The 14,240-nt window shown below is 43.2% G+C and overlaps 1 protein-coding gene across 1 annotated transcript in view; it reads left to right on the top strand.

Moving 5' to 3' along the window:
• Positions 1-14,240, top strand: part of LOC109869781 (dedicator of cytokinesis protein 3) — a 93,832-nt gene that overhangs the window by 22,444 nt on the left and 57,148 nt on the right. Inside the window, exons 2-4 of the mRNA XM_031803457.1 lie at positions 1,315-1,398; positions 1,576-1,616; positions 12,549-12,607. Coding sequence (XP_031659317.1) covers positions 1,315-1,398; positions 1,576-1,616; positions 12,549-12,607 — 184 coding nt within the window. The remainder of the gene's footprint in view (positions 1-1,314; positions 1,399-1,575; positions 1,617-12,548; positions 12,608-14,240) is intronic.

A 14,240-nucleotide genomic window follows, 5' to 3' on the forward strand; every position in this document is an offset into this window, starting at 1 on the left:
GTGGTTGAAAAATGAGTTTTAATGACTCCATCCTAAGTGTATGTAAACTTCTGACTTAAACTGTATATAGGGCAGGTAATCAAGGAGGTGATCTAGTCCAGGTGAGTGTCATAATGCGCTGATGCGCATAACGATGGTGACAGGTGTGCGCCATAACGAGCAGCCTGGTGACCTAGAGGCCGGAGAGGGAGCACATGTGATACCTTGTTTTCACTGTAACCTTTTGCAGTTACTGCAAACACGAACCCCCATTTTCTCCATAACACAACACAATGGAGGCAGAATATTTGTCCACATGATAAAGCATGTATTTAATGTATAAAAAATGTAAATATTCTGCCAGCAGTACTCTGTATAATTTTAAGGGCATTGGTTGAATTTATGCTGCTGCAAGAACATATTGTCGGCACACAGTTCAATTCAGCACAGAAGATTTATGCAAATAAATATATATGATGGAGGAGCTTTTACCCCTACTACTTAGCAGCAGAATATGTGCTTTGTGTGTGGGGTCTATATTTAGAGACAGTGTCATTAACTTAACATTGCATTAAAATCAGGACTGTTTAATAATGAATTGCCTATTAAAATGCCTACACTCTTAAGGGAGGGGAGCCTGTTTACAGTTCGGTGAGCTGTGTTGTTTAGATGTTTGCACAAAACAGCTTGTTAAAAAAGCTGTGATCACCGCTCAGCGACAAACCAAAACACATGACATTGATGGGAGGGATGCACCTATCTCATCCTCAGGCTGGGTACCTGTCTACCTGATGTTTCTGTATACGGGAAAGGACAGGGTACTGTATCTCATCCTCAGGCTGGGTACCTGTCTACCTGATGTTTCTATATACGGGAAAGGACAGGGTACTGTATCTCATCCTCAGGCTGGGTACCTGTCTACCTGATGTTTCTGTATACGGGAAAGGACAGGGTACTGTATCTCATCCTCAGGCTGGGTACCTGTCTACCTGATGTTTCTGTATACGGGAAAGGACAGGGTACTGTATCTCATCCTCAGGCTGGGTACCTGTCTACCTGATGTTTCTGTATACGGGAAAGGACAGGGTACTGTATCTCATCCTCAGGCTGGGTACCTGTCTACCTGATGTTTCTGTATACGGGAAAGGGATATAGTGATGATGAACAGAGCTTTGTGTAATTTGAGCTTTGAGAAATCTCCTTTCACTGAAAAATAAACAATTGATCACAAAAAAAAAACGATGTCACAACTTTACCTTGACAACATGTTGGCTACAGCGGAAACAGAGATAACTTCATGAATGTAACATTGTTGACCCTTTACTTTCTCCTCAGTGATCTGCAGCTTCCGGAGCTCAGTATGTCAGGCCCTGGTTCTGGAGATAGGAGAGACTGTGCAGATCCTGGAGAAGACTGAAGGTAAGAGCTGCTGAGTGACCCTTTCTAGAGAATACTAGTGAGTAACATTGTAAAGTTTAACCACTTTACCTTAATCTAAAGACAGCACTTCGAGTTCAAAGTGTGTGTATGTGTATTATGGGTAATAGTTATAGTCCTTGTTCAGCTGGTTGATATGTATCTTTAATCTGTCTTTAGGCTGGTACAGAGGGTTTTCCACCAAGAAGCCTTCCATCAAGGTAAACATATCAATCAATCAATCAATCATATTCTCTTCATTATGCAGAGGGGTCCTTTTAGACCAGGCAGCTATCAGACATTGTTTGTTTGAAGCTATTTATTTACAGCAACTGGTTTCCTAATGAAAACCTCCATACCAGCACAACAACGCTAAGAAAAGTAAGCATGTTTGGGTGCAGCAATTAATATGTGTTGTTAGGTACAATCAAACATATTTCGTCTCTCTTTCCTCTATGCAGCAAAGAATACAATACACATTTAGATTTCTGGAGGCGTTTTATTGGACGAGTAGTGGTTAACGTACAATAAGAGTTACAGTTCACCACCTTACAGAGCCACCCACATATGTACTATTAATTTACTACAGAGCAAGGGCTCGATTTTTGTCTGGTGTTATTCGGTGCCAGTGTCAAATGCAGGTTAGTTTGCAATTTTGTCATGTAAAAACTGGCGCACTGACATTTTCCAACCCTAACGCCAGGTTCGGCAATTTACCTGTCTTACAGTATATCAGTTCCTGAAAAACGGATATACTGTTCCTATATAGTGTATCCTTAGAAACATGATCCAAAGTGCTAATGTCAGGCAGCGCTGATGTGGATATTTAAGACCAACCAAAAACTGGTTTTAGCGGTAACGCAGTTGGTTATGGCAATGAATTTGGACATCGGAAACACAGCCTATCCAACCGTGACGCACAATGCCCATATGCGTGTAGTGCTTTTGGTGCCTGTATGCTTCTTATTTAGAAACCCATTTCGTTTGATTTGATTAAAAAGCAAGCATAGCCTCCTGTCTTCTCAATGAAGTTTTTTTTGTCTGCCCAATGCAATCGTGAAGTAGTCAAGACTGTCGATAAAGGATGGGCTTGGCTCCTGAGACCGCTTGGAAATGCATCTTAATCCCCAAAGCTTTATTAAAATATCAAGTTTGAGAGGAGTGAAACAGTGAGCTGACATTCCCTTTTTATCTATGTATTGTAGGCAGGCCAACATTATTTTTGCCATGCAGGTCCCGTTTTGGACGTGTGTAAAACCCGCTCCATGATGTAGGCTATGTGTCTATGCCCATCATGAAACAAAAGATGAGAACCTCGGTGAATGCCGGTGAACCTGGTAATTAGAAGTTATTTGTAACCTGTCAAAATAGCTTGTTTTCTGTTTCATACAGTGCCTTGCGAAAGTATTCGGCCCCCTTGAACTTTGCGACCTTTTGCCACATTTCAGGCTTCAAACATAAAGATATAAAACTGTATTTTTTTGTGAAGAATCAACAACAAGTGGGACACAATCATGAAGTGGAACGACATTTATTGGATATTTCAAACTTTTTTAACAAATCAAAAAACGGAAAAATTGGGCGTGCAAAATTATTCAGCCCCTTTACTTTCAGTGCAGCAAACTCTCTCCAGAAGTTCAGTGAGGATCTCTGAATGATCCAATGTTGACCTAAATGACTAATGATGATAAATACAATCCACCTGTGTGTAATCAAGTCTCCGTATAAATGCACCTGCACTGTGATAGTCTCAGAGGTCCGTTAAAAGCGCAGAGAGCATCATGAAGAACAAGGAACACACCAGGCAGGTCCGAGATACGGTTGTGAAGAAGTTTAAAGCCGGATTTGGATACAAAAAGATTTCCCAAGCTTTAAACATCCCAAGGAGCACGGTGCAAGCGATAATATTGAAAGGGAAGGAGTATCAGATCACTGCAAATCTACCAAGACCTGGCCGTCACTCTAAACTTTCAGCTCATACAAGGAGAAGACTGATCAGAGATGCAGCCAAGAGGCCCATGATCACTCTGGATGAACTGCAGAGATCTACAGCTGAGGTGGGAGACTCTGTCCATAGGACAACAATCAGTCGTATATTGCACAAATCTGGCCTTTATGGAAGAGTGGCAAGAAGAAAGCCATTTCTTAAAGATATCCATAAAAAGTGTTGTTTAAAGTTTGCCACAAGCCACCTGGGAGACACACCAAACATGTGGAAGAAGGTGCTCTGGTCAGATGAAACCAAAATTGAACTTTTTGGCAACAATGCAAAACGTTATGTTTGGCGTAAAAGCAACACAGCTCATCACCCTGAACACACCATCCCCACTGTCAAACATGGTGGTGGCAGCATCATGGTTTGGGCCTGCTTTTCTTCAGCAGGGACAGGGAAGATGGTTAAAATTGATGGGAAGATGGATGGAGCCAAATACAGGACCATTCTGGAAGAAAACCTGATGGAGTCTGCAAAAGACCTGAGACTGGGACGGAGATTTGTCTTCCAACAGGACAATGATCCAAAACATAAAGCAAAATCTACAATGGAATGGTTCAAAAATAAACATATCCAGGTGTTAGAATGGCCAAGTCAAAGTCCAGACCTGAATCCAATCGAGAATCTGTGGAAAGAACTGAAAACTGCTGTTCACAAATGCTCTCCATCCAACCTCACTGAGCTCGAGCTGTTTTGCAAGGAGGAATGGGAAAAAATGTCAGTCTCTCGATGTGCAAAACTGATAGAGACATACCCCAAGCGACTTACAGCTGTAATCGCAGCAAAAGGTGGCGCTACAAAGTTTGATTTGTTTGATTTGTTAAAAAAGTTTGAAATATCCAATAAATGTCGTTCCACTTCATGATTGTGTCCCACTTGTTGTTGATTCTTCACAAAAAATACAGTTTTATATCTTTATGTTTGAAGCCTGAAATGTGGCAAAAGGTCGCAAAGTTCAAGGGGGCCGAATACTTTCACAAGGCACTGTATGTTCAAAACCCAAGCCCTCCCTTAAACCTACTAGAGCAAAGGCTGGTTCATCAGCAACACGTGTCTTTTAGATCCTGGCAACTCTATGATATCATGAGATTTTACATGCATTTCTTGTTGTTGTTGTTAATAAAAAACACAGCTTGTTTTTGTTTAATTTTATTACAATAAAACTTATTAGAATGATTCACCTTCCTGATTTTATGGTGACAATGTCCGTGGCGCACTTGCAATGTAACTCTTGGAGTGTGTGAATGCGATCTGATGTGTAAAATGGTTCCGATTATGTTCAGAAAACAGGCCTATTTGTGAGCAGCATAACGGGGAGTGGACATTCTCCCTTTGTTTATATTGGATCTTTGTGCAGCTACTGTGAAAAGTTTGGATGTGCGTAAAACCCTCCATAGTCTGCGTTGTTTTAATGTTATATGCCCAAGAGGAGAAATTATGGTGCCTGTGAGTGAGACAGCCTATTTAAAACAAGTTGTTTTGTTTAGAATTTTATAAGAATTATTCATTACCTTTTTAGGCCTCATCAATAATTAATGTAATTTTGCTTATTGACAATGTTTGGCTGGTCCCTGCTCAGCAATAATGCAATTTACAATAGGTCTAGGTGCCTCGTAAGGATCCGGAGAAGGCGAGTGGGAAAGCTGCCGTTACCGTCAATATTACTCGGCAACGTACAATCATTGGACAATAAATTAGACGAGGTACGATCATGAATATCCTACCAACAGGACATCAAAAACTGTAACATCTTATGTTTCACGGAATCGTGGCTGAATGATGACATGAATAATAAGCCAGCAGGATATACGCTGCACCAGCTAGATAGATCAGCACACAGGCCATGCATATTTGTAAACAACAGCTGGTGCACATAATCTGAGGAAGTCTCTAGATTTTGCTCTTCTGAAGTGGAGTATCTTATGATAAACTGTAGACCTCACTATTTGCCAAGAGAGATTTCATCTATAATTTTTATGGCTGTTTACTTACCACCACAGATGGACGCTGGCACTAAGACCGCAAACAGGAAACTGCTCACCCAGAGGCGGAGCTCCTAGTGGCCGGGGACTGTAATGCAGGGAAACTAAAATCAGTTTGACCCATTTTCTATCAACATGTTAAATGCGCAAGCAGAGGAAAACCAATTCTAGATCACCTGTGCTCCACACACAGAGATGCGTACAAAGCTCTCCCCCGCCCTCCATTTGGTAAATCTGACCACAATTCTATCCTCCTGATTCCTGCTTACAAGCTAAAATTAAAGCAGGAAGCACTAATGACTCGGTCAATAAAAAGTGGTCAGATGAAGCAGATGCTAAACTACAGGACTGCTTTGCTATCACAGACTGGCACATGTTCCGGGATTCTTCCGATTGCATTGAGGAGGACACCACATCAGTAACTGGTTTATCAGTAAGTGCATCGAGGACGTCGTCCCCACAGTGACTGTACGTACATACCCCAAATAGAAGCCATGAATTACAGGCAACATTCGCACTGAGCTAAAGGGTAGAACTGCTGCTTTCAAGGAGCGGGACTCTAACCCGGAAGCATAAGAAATCCTGCTATACCCTCAGATGAACCATCAAACAGGAAAAGCGCCAATACAGGGCTAAGGTTGAATTGTACTACACCGGCTCCGACGCTCATCTTATGTGGCAGGGCTTGCAAACTATTACAGACTACAAAGGGAAGCACAGACACGAGCTGCCCAGTGACACGAGCCTACCAGACGAGCTAAATCACTTCTATGCTCGCTTCGAGGCAAGCAACATTGAGGCATGCATGAGAGCATCAGCTGTTCCGGATGACTGTGTGATCACGCTCTCTTTAGCCGACGTGAGTAAGACCTTTAAAACAGGTCAACATTCACAAGGCCGTGGGGCCAGACAGATTACCAGGACGTGTGCTCCGGGCATGTGCTGACCAACTGGCAGGTGTCTTCACTGACATTTTCAACATGTCCCTGATTGAGATTGTAATATCAACATGTTTCAAGCAGACCACCATAGGTCCCTGTGCCCAAGAACACTAAGGCAACCTGCCTAAATGACTACAGACCTGCCGCACTCACGTCCGTAGCCATGAATTGCTTTGAAAGGCTGGTAATGTCTCACATCAACACCAATATCCAAGAAACCCTAGTCCCGCTCCAATTTGCATACCGCCCAAACAGATCCACAGATGATGCAATCTCTATTGCACTCCACACTGCCCTTTCCCACCTGGACAAAAGGAACACATATGTGAGAATGCTATTCATTGACTACAGGTCAGCGTTCAACACCATAGTACCCTCAAAGCTCATCACTAAGCTAAGGACCCTGGGATTGAACACCTCCCTCTGCAACTTGATTCCCTCCTGTACTCCCTGTTCACCCACGACTGAGTGGCCAGGTACGACTCCAACACCATCATTAAGTTTGCAGACGACACAACAGTGGTAGGCCTGATCACCGACAACAACGAGACAGCCTATAGGGAGGAGGTCAGAGACCTGGCCGGGTGGTACCAGAATAACAACCTATCCCTCAACGTAACCAAGACTAAGGAGATGATTTTGGACTACAGGAAAAGGAGGACTGAGCACGCCCCCGTTCTCATCAACGGGGCTGTAGTGGAGCAGGTTGAGAGCTTCGTGTTCTTTGGTGTCCACATCACCAACAACCTAGAAAGGTCCAAACACACCAAGACAGTCATAAAGAGGGCACGACAAAGCCTTTTCCCCCTCAGGAAACTAAAAAGATTTGGCATGGGTCCTCAGATCCTCAAAACATCGAGAGCAACCTGACAACATCGAGAGCAACCTGACAACATCGAGAGTGGTTGCATCACTACCTGCATCACTACCTGGTATGGCATCTGCTCGGCCTCCAACCGCAAGGCACTACAGAGGGTAGTGTGTACGGCCCAGTACATCACTGGGACTAAGCTGCCTACCATCCAGGACCTCTACACCAGGCGGTGTCAGAGGAAGGCCCTAAAAATTGTCGAAGACCCCACCCCAGTCATGGACTGTTCTCGCCAAGTCTAGGACCAAAAGGCTTCTCAACAGATTTTACCCCCAAGCCATAAGACTCCTGAACAGGTAATCAAATGGCTACCCAGACTATTTGCATTGCCCCCCCCCCCCCAACCCCTCTTTACACCGCTGCTACACTCTGTTTACCATATATGCATAGTCACTTTAACTATACATTCATGTACATACTACCTCAATTAGCCCGACTAACCGATGCCCCCGCACATTGGCTACTTGGACTATCTGCATTGTGTCCCACCACCCAACAACCCCTCTTTTACGCTCCTGCTTCTCTCTGTTTACCATGTATGCACAGTCACTTTAACCATACCTACATGTACAGTTGAAGTCAGAAGTTTACATACACCTTAGCCAAATACATTTAAAATCAGTTTTTCACAATTTAATCCTACTAAACATTCCCTGTCTTAGGTCAGTTAGGATCACCACTTTATTTTTAGAATGTGAAATGTCAGAATAATAGTAGAGAGAATAATTTATTTCAGCTTTTATTTCTTTCATCACATTCCCAGTGGGTCAGAAGTTTACATACACTCAATTAGTATTTGATAGCATTGCCTTTAAATTGTTTAACTTGGGTCAAACGTTTTGGGTAGCCTCTCACAAGCTTCCCACAATAAGTTGGGTGAATTTTGGCCCATTTCTCCTGACAGAGCTGGTGTAACTGAGTCAGGTTTGTAGGTCTCCTTGCTCGCACACGCTTTTTCAGTTCTGCCCACACATTTTCTATAGGATTGAGGTCAGGGCTTTGTGATGGCCACTCCAATACCTTGACTTTGTTGTCCTTAAGCCATTTTGCCACAACTTTGGAAGTATGCTTGGGGTCATTGTCTATTTGGAAGACCTATTCGCGACCAATGTCTTGAGATGTTGCTTCAATATATTCACATAATTTTCCTCCTCATGATGCCATCTATTTTGTGAAGTGCTCCAGTCCCTCCTGCAGCAAAGCACCCCCACAACATGATGCTGCCATCCCTGTGCTTCATGGTTGAGATGGTGTTCTTCGGCTTGCAAGCCTCCCTCTTTTTCCTTCAAACAGAACAATGGTCATTATGGCCAAACAGTTCAATTTTTGCTTCATCAGACCAGAGGACATTTCTCCAAAAAGTACAATCTTTGCCCCCATGTGCAGTTGCATAGTCTGGCTTTTATATGGCAGTTTTGGAGCAGTGCCTTCTTCCTTGTTGAGCAGCCTTTCAGGTTATGTCAATATACTGTAGGACTTGTTTTACTGTGGATATAGATACTTTTGTACCTGTTTCCTCCAGCATCTTCACACGGTCCTTTGCTGTTGTTCTGGGATTGATTTGCACTTTTCGCACCAAAGTACGTTCATCTCTAGGAGACAGAACGTGTTTCCTTCCTGAGCAGTATGACGGCTGCATGGTCCCATGGTGTTTGCTCCCAAGGAAGAACCAGACCATTTTTCCTGATGTCTTGGCTGATTTCTTTTGATTTTCCCATGATGTCAAGCAAAGAGGAACTGAGTTTGAAGGTAGGTCTTGAAATACATCCACATGTACACCCCCAATTGACTCAAATGATGTCAATTAGCCTATCAGAAGCTTCTAAAGCCATGACATCATTTTCTGGAATTTTCCAAGCTGTTTAAATGCACAGTCAACTTAGTGTATGTAGACTTCTGACCCACTGGAATTGTATAGACTCGCTACTGTTATAGCCTCACTACTATATATAGCCTCGCTTCTGTTATTTTTCACTGTCTTTTTACTGTTGTTTTTTATTTCCTTAGTTATATATTGTTCACCAAATACCTATTTTCTACTTAAAAATTGTACTGTTGGCTAGGGCTTGTAAGTCAGCATTTCACTGTTGTATTCGGCGCACGTGACAAATAATCTTTGATTTGATTTAGCCAATGTGTCAGTGTGAATGCCATGTGATTCCTTAGAACAAATGGGTTACATTTACATTTTGTTATTTCGTTTCTGTATTCTGTAAGCCATTTAAGAAACTATAGACTAACATCTGAAATGGAGTTAATTCCAAGGCAATACATTAAAAAGTACCATAAAATACACAACTTGAAGCAACCACATATTTCGCCATGGAAGACGTTCTGATTGGCCAGCGAGGAGCCAAGCCTTGACACACCCACAACCCAGCCCTTTTGCGTCAATGCCATCAAGTGCGCAGGTAATTGTGATAGTGAAAATAGCGAAAATATTTCTGACACACCCCGCTACCTCCTGCACTTAGATGTACCATTGCATTAGGTTGTTAAAATACAGCCACAAGTGTTTCACCGCTCATACAAAGAGGCATCAAGTGTACTTTTCACCATTCATCTCTCTTCCAATGAGATAAGTATAGGGTTGTTAAATTCCTGGAATTTAAATTTCCTGGTTTTCCCCGAAATCCCAGTTGGATGGTTCCCTGAATCAGGATGGAATATGCATGAAACCCGGAGTCCTACAACCAAGATTTCTGGAAAACCAGGGAAATTATTGAAAATTCCAAGAATTTTGCCACCCTACATGAGTGTAAGAGGATAACATGTTGGAGCATCTAAGATAAAAGCCTGCAGCAGTTTGTGTTTAGCTGGGAGATGAGAGTTAGAGGGGAGGAGGATGTGGTCTCCTGCCATCCCACCCAGAGAGCCTGCTCAGCTGTTGTTCTGACATGCAGCTCCATGTAAACTGGCACACTTCTCCTCCAGATTGAGCTCGATTAACACAAGCCCTAGATATGTACAGTAAAAAGACAATACTCTTACAGCTGCTAAAATAATCCTATATTTTAATAGCAATGTTTTGATTACTAAGTGTCTCTTTGTCAGGCTGACCACATTACTTTCGAAATCAAAGCCCATTCAAAAAGTGTGCAGGTATTCATCTTATTTTTTCTATGGTATCATTACATTTTACATGAACATTTTAGTCATTTAGAACTGTAGTTCCCAACCGGGGGTACAAGGACCCCTGGGTGTACTTTGCATATCCACAGGAGGTACAAGGACCCCTGGGTGTACTTCGCCTATCCACAGGAGGTACAGTCCCCTGGGTGTACTTCGCCTATCCACAGGAGGTACAGTCCCCTGGGTGTACTTCGCCTATCCACAGGAGGTACAGTACTTAAGAAGACCCTTGAGACCATAGACCTACTGGTAAAATGCACAGGAGGTACAGTACTTAAGAAGACCCTTGAGACCATAGACCTACTGGTAAAATGCACAGGAGGTACAGTACATAAGAAGACCCTTGAGACCATAGACCTACTGGTAAAATGCACAGGAGGTACAGTACTTAAGAAGACCCTTGAGACCATAGACCTACTGGTAAAATGCACAGGAGGTACAGTACATAAGAAGACCCTTGAGACCATAGACCTACTGGTAAAATGCACAGGATGTACAGTACATAAGAAGACCCTTGAGACCATAGACCTACTGGTAAAATGCACAGGAGGTACAGTACTTAAGAAGACCCTTGAGACCATAGACCTACTGGTAAAATGCACAGGAGGTACAGTACATAAGAAGACCCTTGAGACCATAGACCTACTGGTAAAATGCACAGGAGGGGGTACTTCAGGAATACACCAGTTTGTGCTACAGTAACCAAAAAATGCTGGGATCCACTGATTTAGCAGACGCTCTTATCCAGAGTGACTTACAGTTAGTGCATTCATCATAAGATAGTTAGGTGAGACAACCACATATCATAGTTGTAGTAATACATGTTTTCCTCAAATAAGTAAAGTCAGTGCTAGTAGAAAAGTTTATTTGTTATTTTTCTGGGGTAGGGATAAGACTGAGTTTTCTTATTTAAGATACTCGTTGAAGAGGTATGGTTTCAGACATTTTCAGAAGATGGGCAGGGACTTTGTTCGCCTAGCATCAGGGGGAAGCTGTTTCTATCATTGGGGTGCCAGGACAGAGAAGAACTTTGACTGGGCTGAGTGGGAGCTGACCTCCCTTTGGGGTGGGACAGCCAAGAGACCAAAGGTGGTACTGTTCCTTCCTACAGCTGTGGAAGTTTATTGGATGTGTGTACCTTGCGTACACTATGTTTGAACTAAATATGTACAGTACCTCCAAGCAATGCACCACCATGGCTTCTGCCATTGATCAATATTCTGCACTGCAGTAAATTATTATGAAATATTACTGACACATCCTCTTCCGATCCAATCGATTGTTTAGTAAACCATGTCTATTACCGTACCCGTTCCTCATATTACCTACCCGCTTCATATTCCAAATCAAAATGTCTGACATCTGATACCAGTCACTCAGTCAGTATCTTAATAAGCTGGGAAACCAGTGATGCCTTAGCCTGGCCACGGTCCCCGATCTGTATGTGGTTTACTTGTCTACAATGTCATGACAGTGCTGGACAGAGGGATAAAGCACTGATCTACAGATCTGGGACCAGGCTACAGATACCTATTTTGTCTCATCATTCTTTGAAACCGACCTGAAGTCAAAAGTCAGTAAGATCTAGAGTTATGTCAGATAACATACTGTTCCAGAAAGACACACAAAAACTTCTCACAATCCTGGCAGATCTCTCAAGGTCTTATGTGATGCTAATGCCCGTCCTGCTTTCACTACTTTCATGAGCTATTTACAGTCCCCCACCAACACGCCTCCATTTTGTTATGTACTCTTCCTCCCACACTCCCTCGCTCATACTCTCCCTGAGCTGCCACAATCAGCTGTGCTTACTGTGGCCAATTCATCACACCTGTCAGATTATAGCAAAAAGAGGAACTGCACGGGTGGCAGTTTGCACTGTTCTGTCCTCCCCAGCTCAGCTACAATTGGGCTGGCACTTCTGCATATGCAGCTTGTGTGTGTGTCTGTGTTTGTGTGTGTGCATGCGTGCTAGTGTATGTGTGTGTGTCAGAGAGAGTTAGAGCAGTATTAAAATAGCCACAATCTAAGAGTAGCTTGTTGCTACAGTAGTCTTTCTCTGTCAACACAGCTCTAGTCCTCTAACAACTACTCCACATTACAGTTGACCAAAGCATAACAAGTACAACACAGGACACACATGCAACATGTGGGACATACTGTTTACATGCATGTAGACGACTATGGTCTTCAGTTGCTACTCTCTTTTTAACACTTTTGCCCTATCCATCCAGCAGGGTATATTCCCAGCCAGCTATGTCCACCTGAAGAAATCCACAGTCAGCAACAGAGGGTGAGTATCTTCCTGTTAAGTCATTGTGATAGATGAGATAAGTGGAACAGGAGCATTGGTTCATGGAAGTCAAAGGAAGCTTTGTCTTTCCCACAACATACTGTCATGCTGCCATTGGGTCAGATTCAATGATGGGTGGTGTGTGCATGTCTTGCCCATTTCTGTGGCCTCATTTCCCTCATCACTGATCTGTGAGGATCTATACTTAAACAGCATTAGTTCTGCTTTGCCAGCGAAGCATGCCAACACACACACACACACACACACACACACACACACACACACACACACACACACACACACACACACACACACACACACACACACACACACACACACACACACACACACACACACACACACACACACACACACACACACACACACACACACGACAGCAGTGGTCATCAGAGCTGTTCAAGGCAGTGGAAGCAGAGAGCAGGCAGAGCAAAGACAGGCAGGCAGGCAGGCAGCTATTTATCAGCTAGTGTTGATGGAGATTAGGCTAGGATCAGTATCTTTACAGTGTGGACTGGGTGGCTACTTCACAGTGTGGGCACGGAGGATACTTCACAGTGTGGACAGGGAGGATACTTCACAGTGTGGATTGGGAGGATACTTCACATTGTGGACTGGGAGGATACTTCACAGTGTGGATTGGGAGGATACTTCACAGTGGGGACTGGGAGGATAGTTCACATTGTGGACTGGGAGGATACTTCACAGTGGGGACTGGGAGGATAATTCACATTGTGGACAGGGAGGATACTTCACAGTGGGGACTGGGAAGATACTTCACAGTGGGGACTGGGAGGATACTTCACATTGTGGACAGGGAGAATACTTCACAGTGTGGACTGGGGGGATACTTCACAGTGTTGACAGGGAGGATACTTCACAGTGTGGACTGGGAGGATACTTCACAGTGTTACACCAACGCCCTCCAGTGCCGCTATAGCACATAGGACCTAGTCAGAGAGCTCTCGTTTGATTTTAAAACAATGACATTTTAACATTTAAATTCACATTTCTGTAATCTAGCAGACACTCTTATCCAGAGCAATTAGGGTTTAGTGCCTTGCTCAAGGGAACATCGACAGATTTTGTATCTAGTTGACTCGAACTAGCGACCTTTCAGTTACTTGCCCAATGCTCTTAACTGCTAGGCTACCTGACGCCCAATCATCAATTAATGGTGCAGAAGCATTTTTTATTTTTTTTTACCTTTATTTTACAAGGCAAGTCAGTTAAGAACAAATTCTTATTTTCAATGACGGCCTAGGAACAGTGGGTTAACTGCCTGTTCAAGGGCAGAACGACAGATTTTGTACCTTGTCAGCTCGGGGATTTGAACTTGCAACCTTTCGGTTACTAGTCCAATGCTCTAACCACTAGGCTACACTGCCGTATTGTGACACTTCCCCGCTCAGAGTTGCACTTGAGATATGTGCATTGCTGTTCAGTATGGTTAATGATGTGAAACACCTACAGATGTAGGAACTTAATTTGATCACTCTTTTGTTGCTGAGAACTTTCCTACACAGCATGAAATTGAAACTTGTAGTGTATTCAAGGTTTTAGAAGGCTTCTATATAGTTTGTAATTTCTACTTTAACATGTCAGACTTGATTTG

This window comes from Oncorhynchus kisutch, linkage group LG24 (assembly GCF_002021735.2).
Source record: "Oncorhynchus kisutch isolate 150728-3 linkage group LG24, Okis_V2, whole genome shotgun sequence".
Taxonomy (NCBI): Eukaryota; Metazoa; Chordata; class Actinopteri; order Salmoniformes; family Salmonidae; genus Oncorhynchus; species Oncorhynchus kisutch.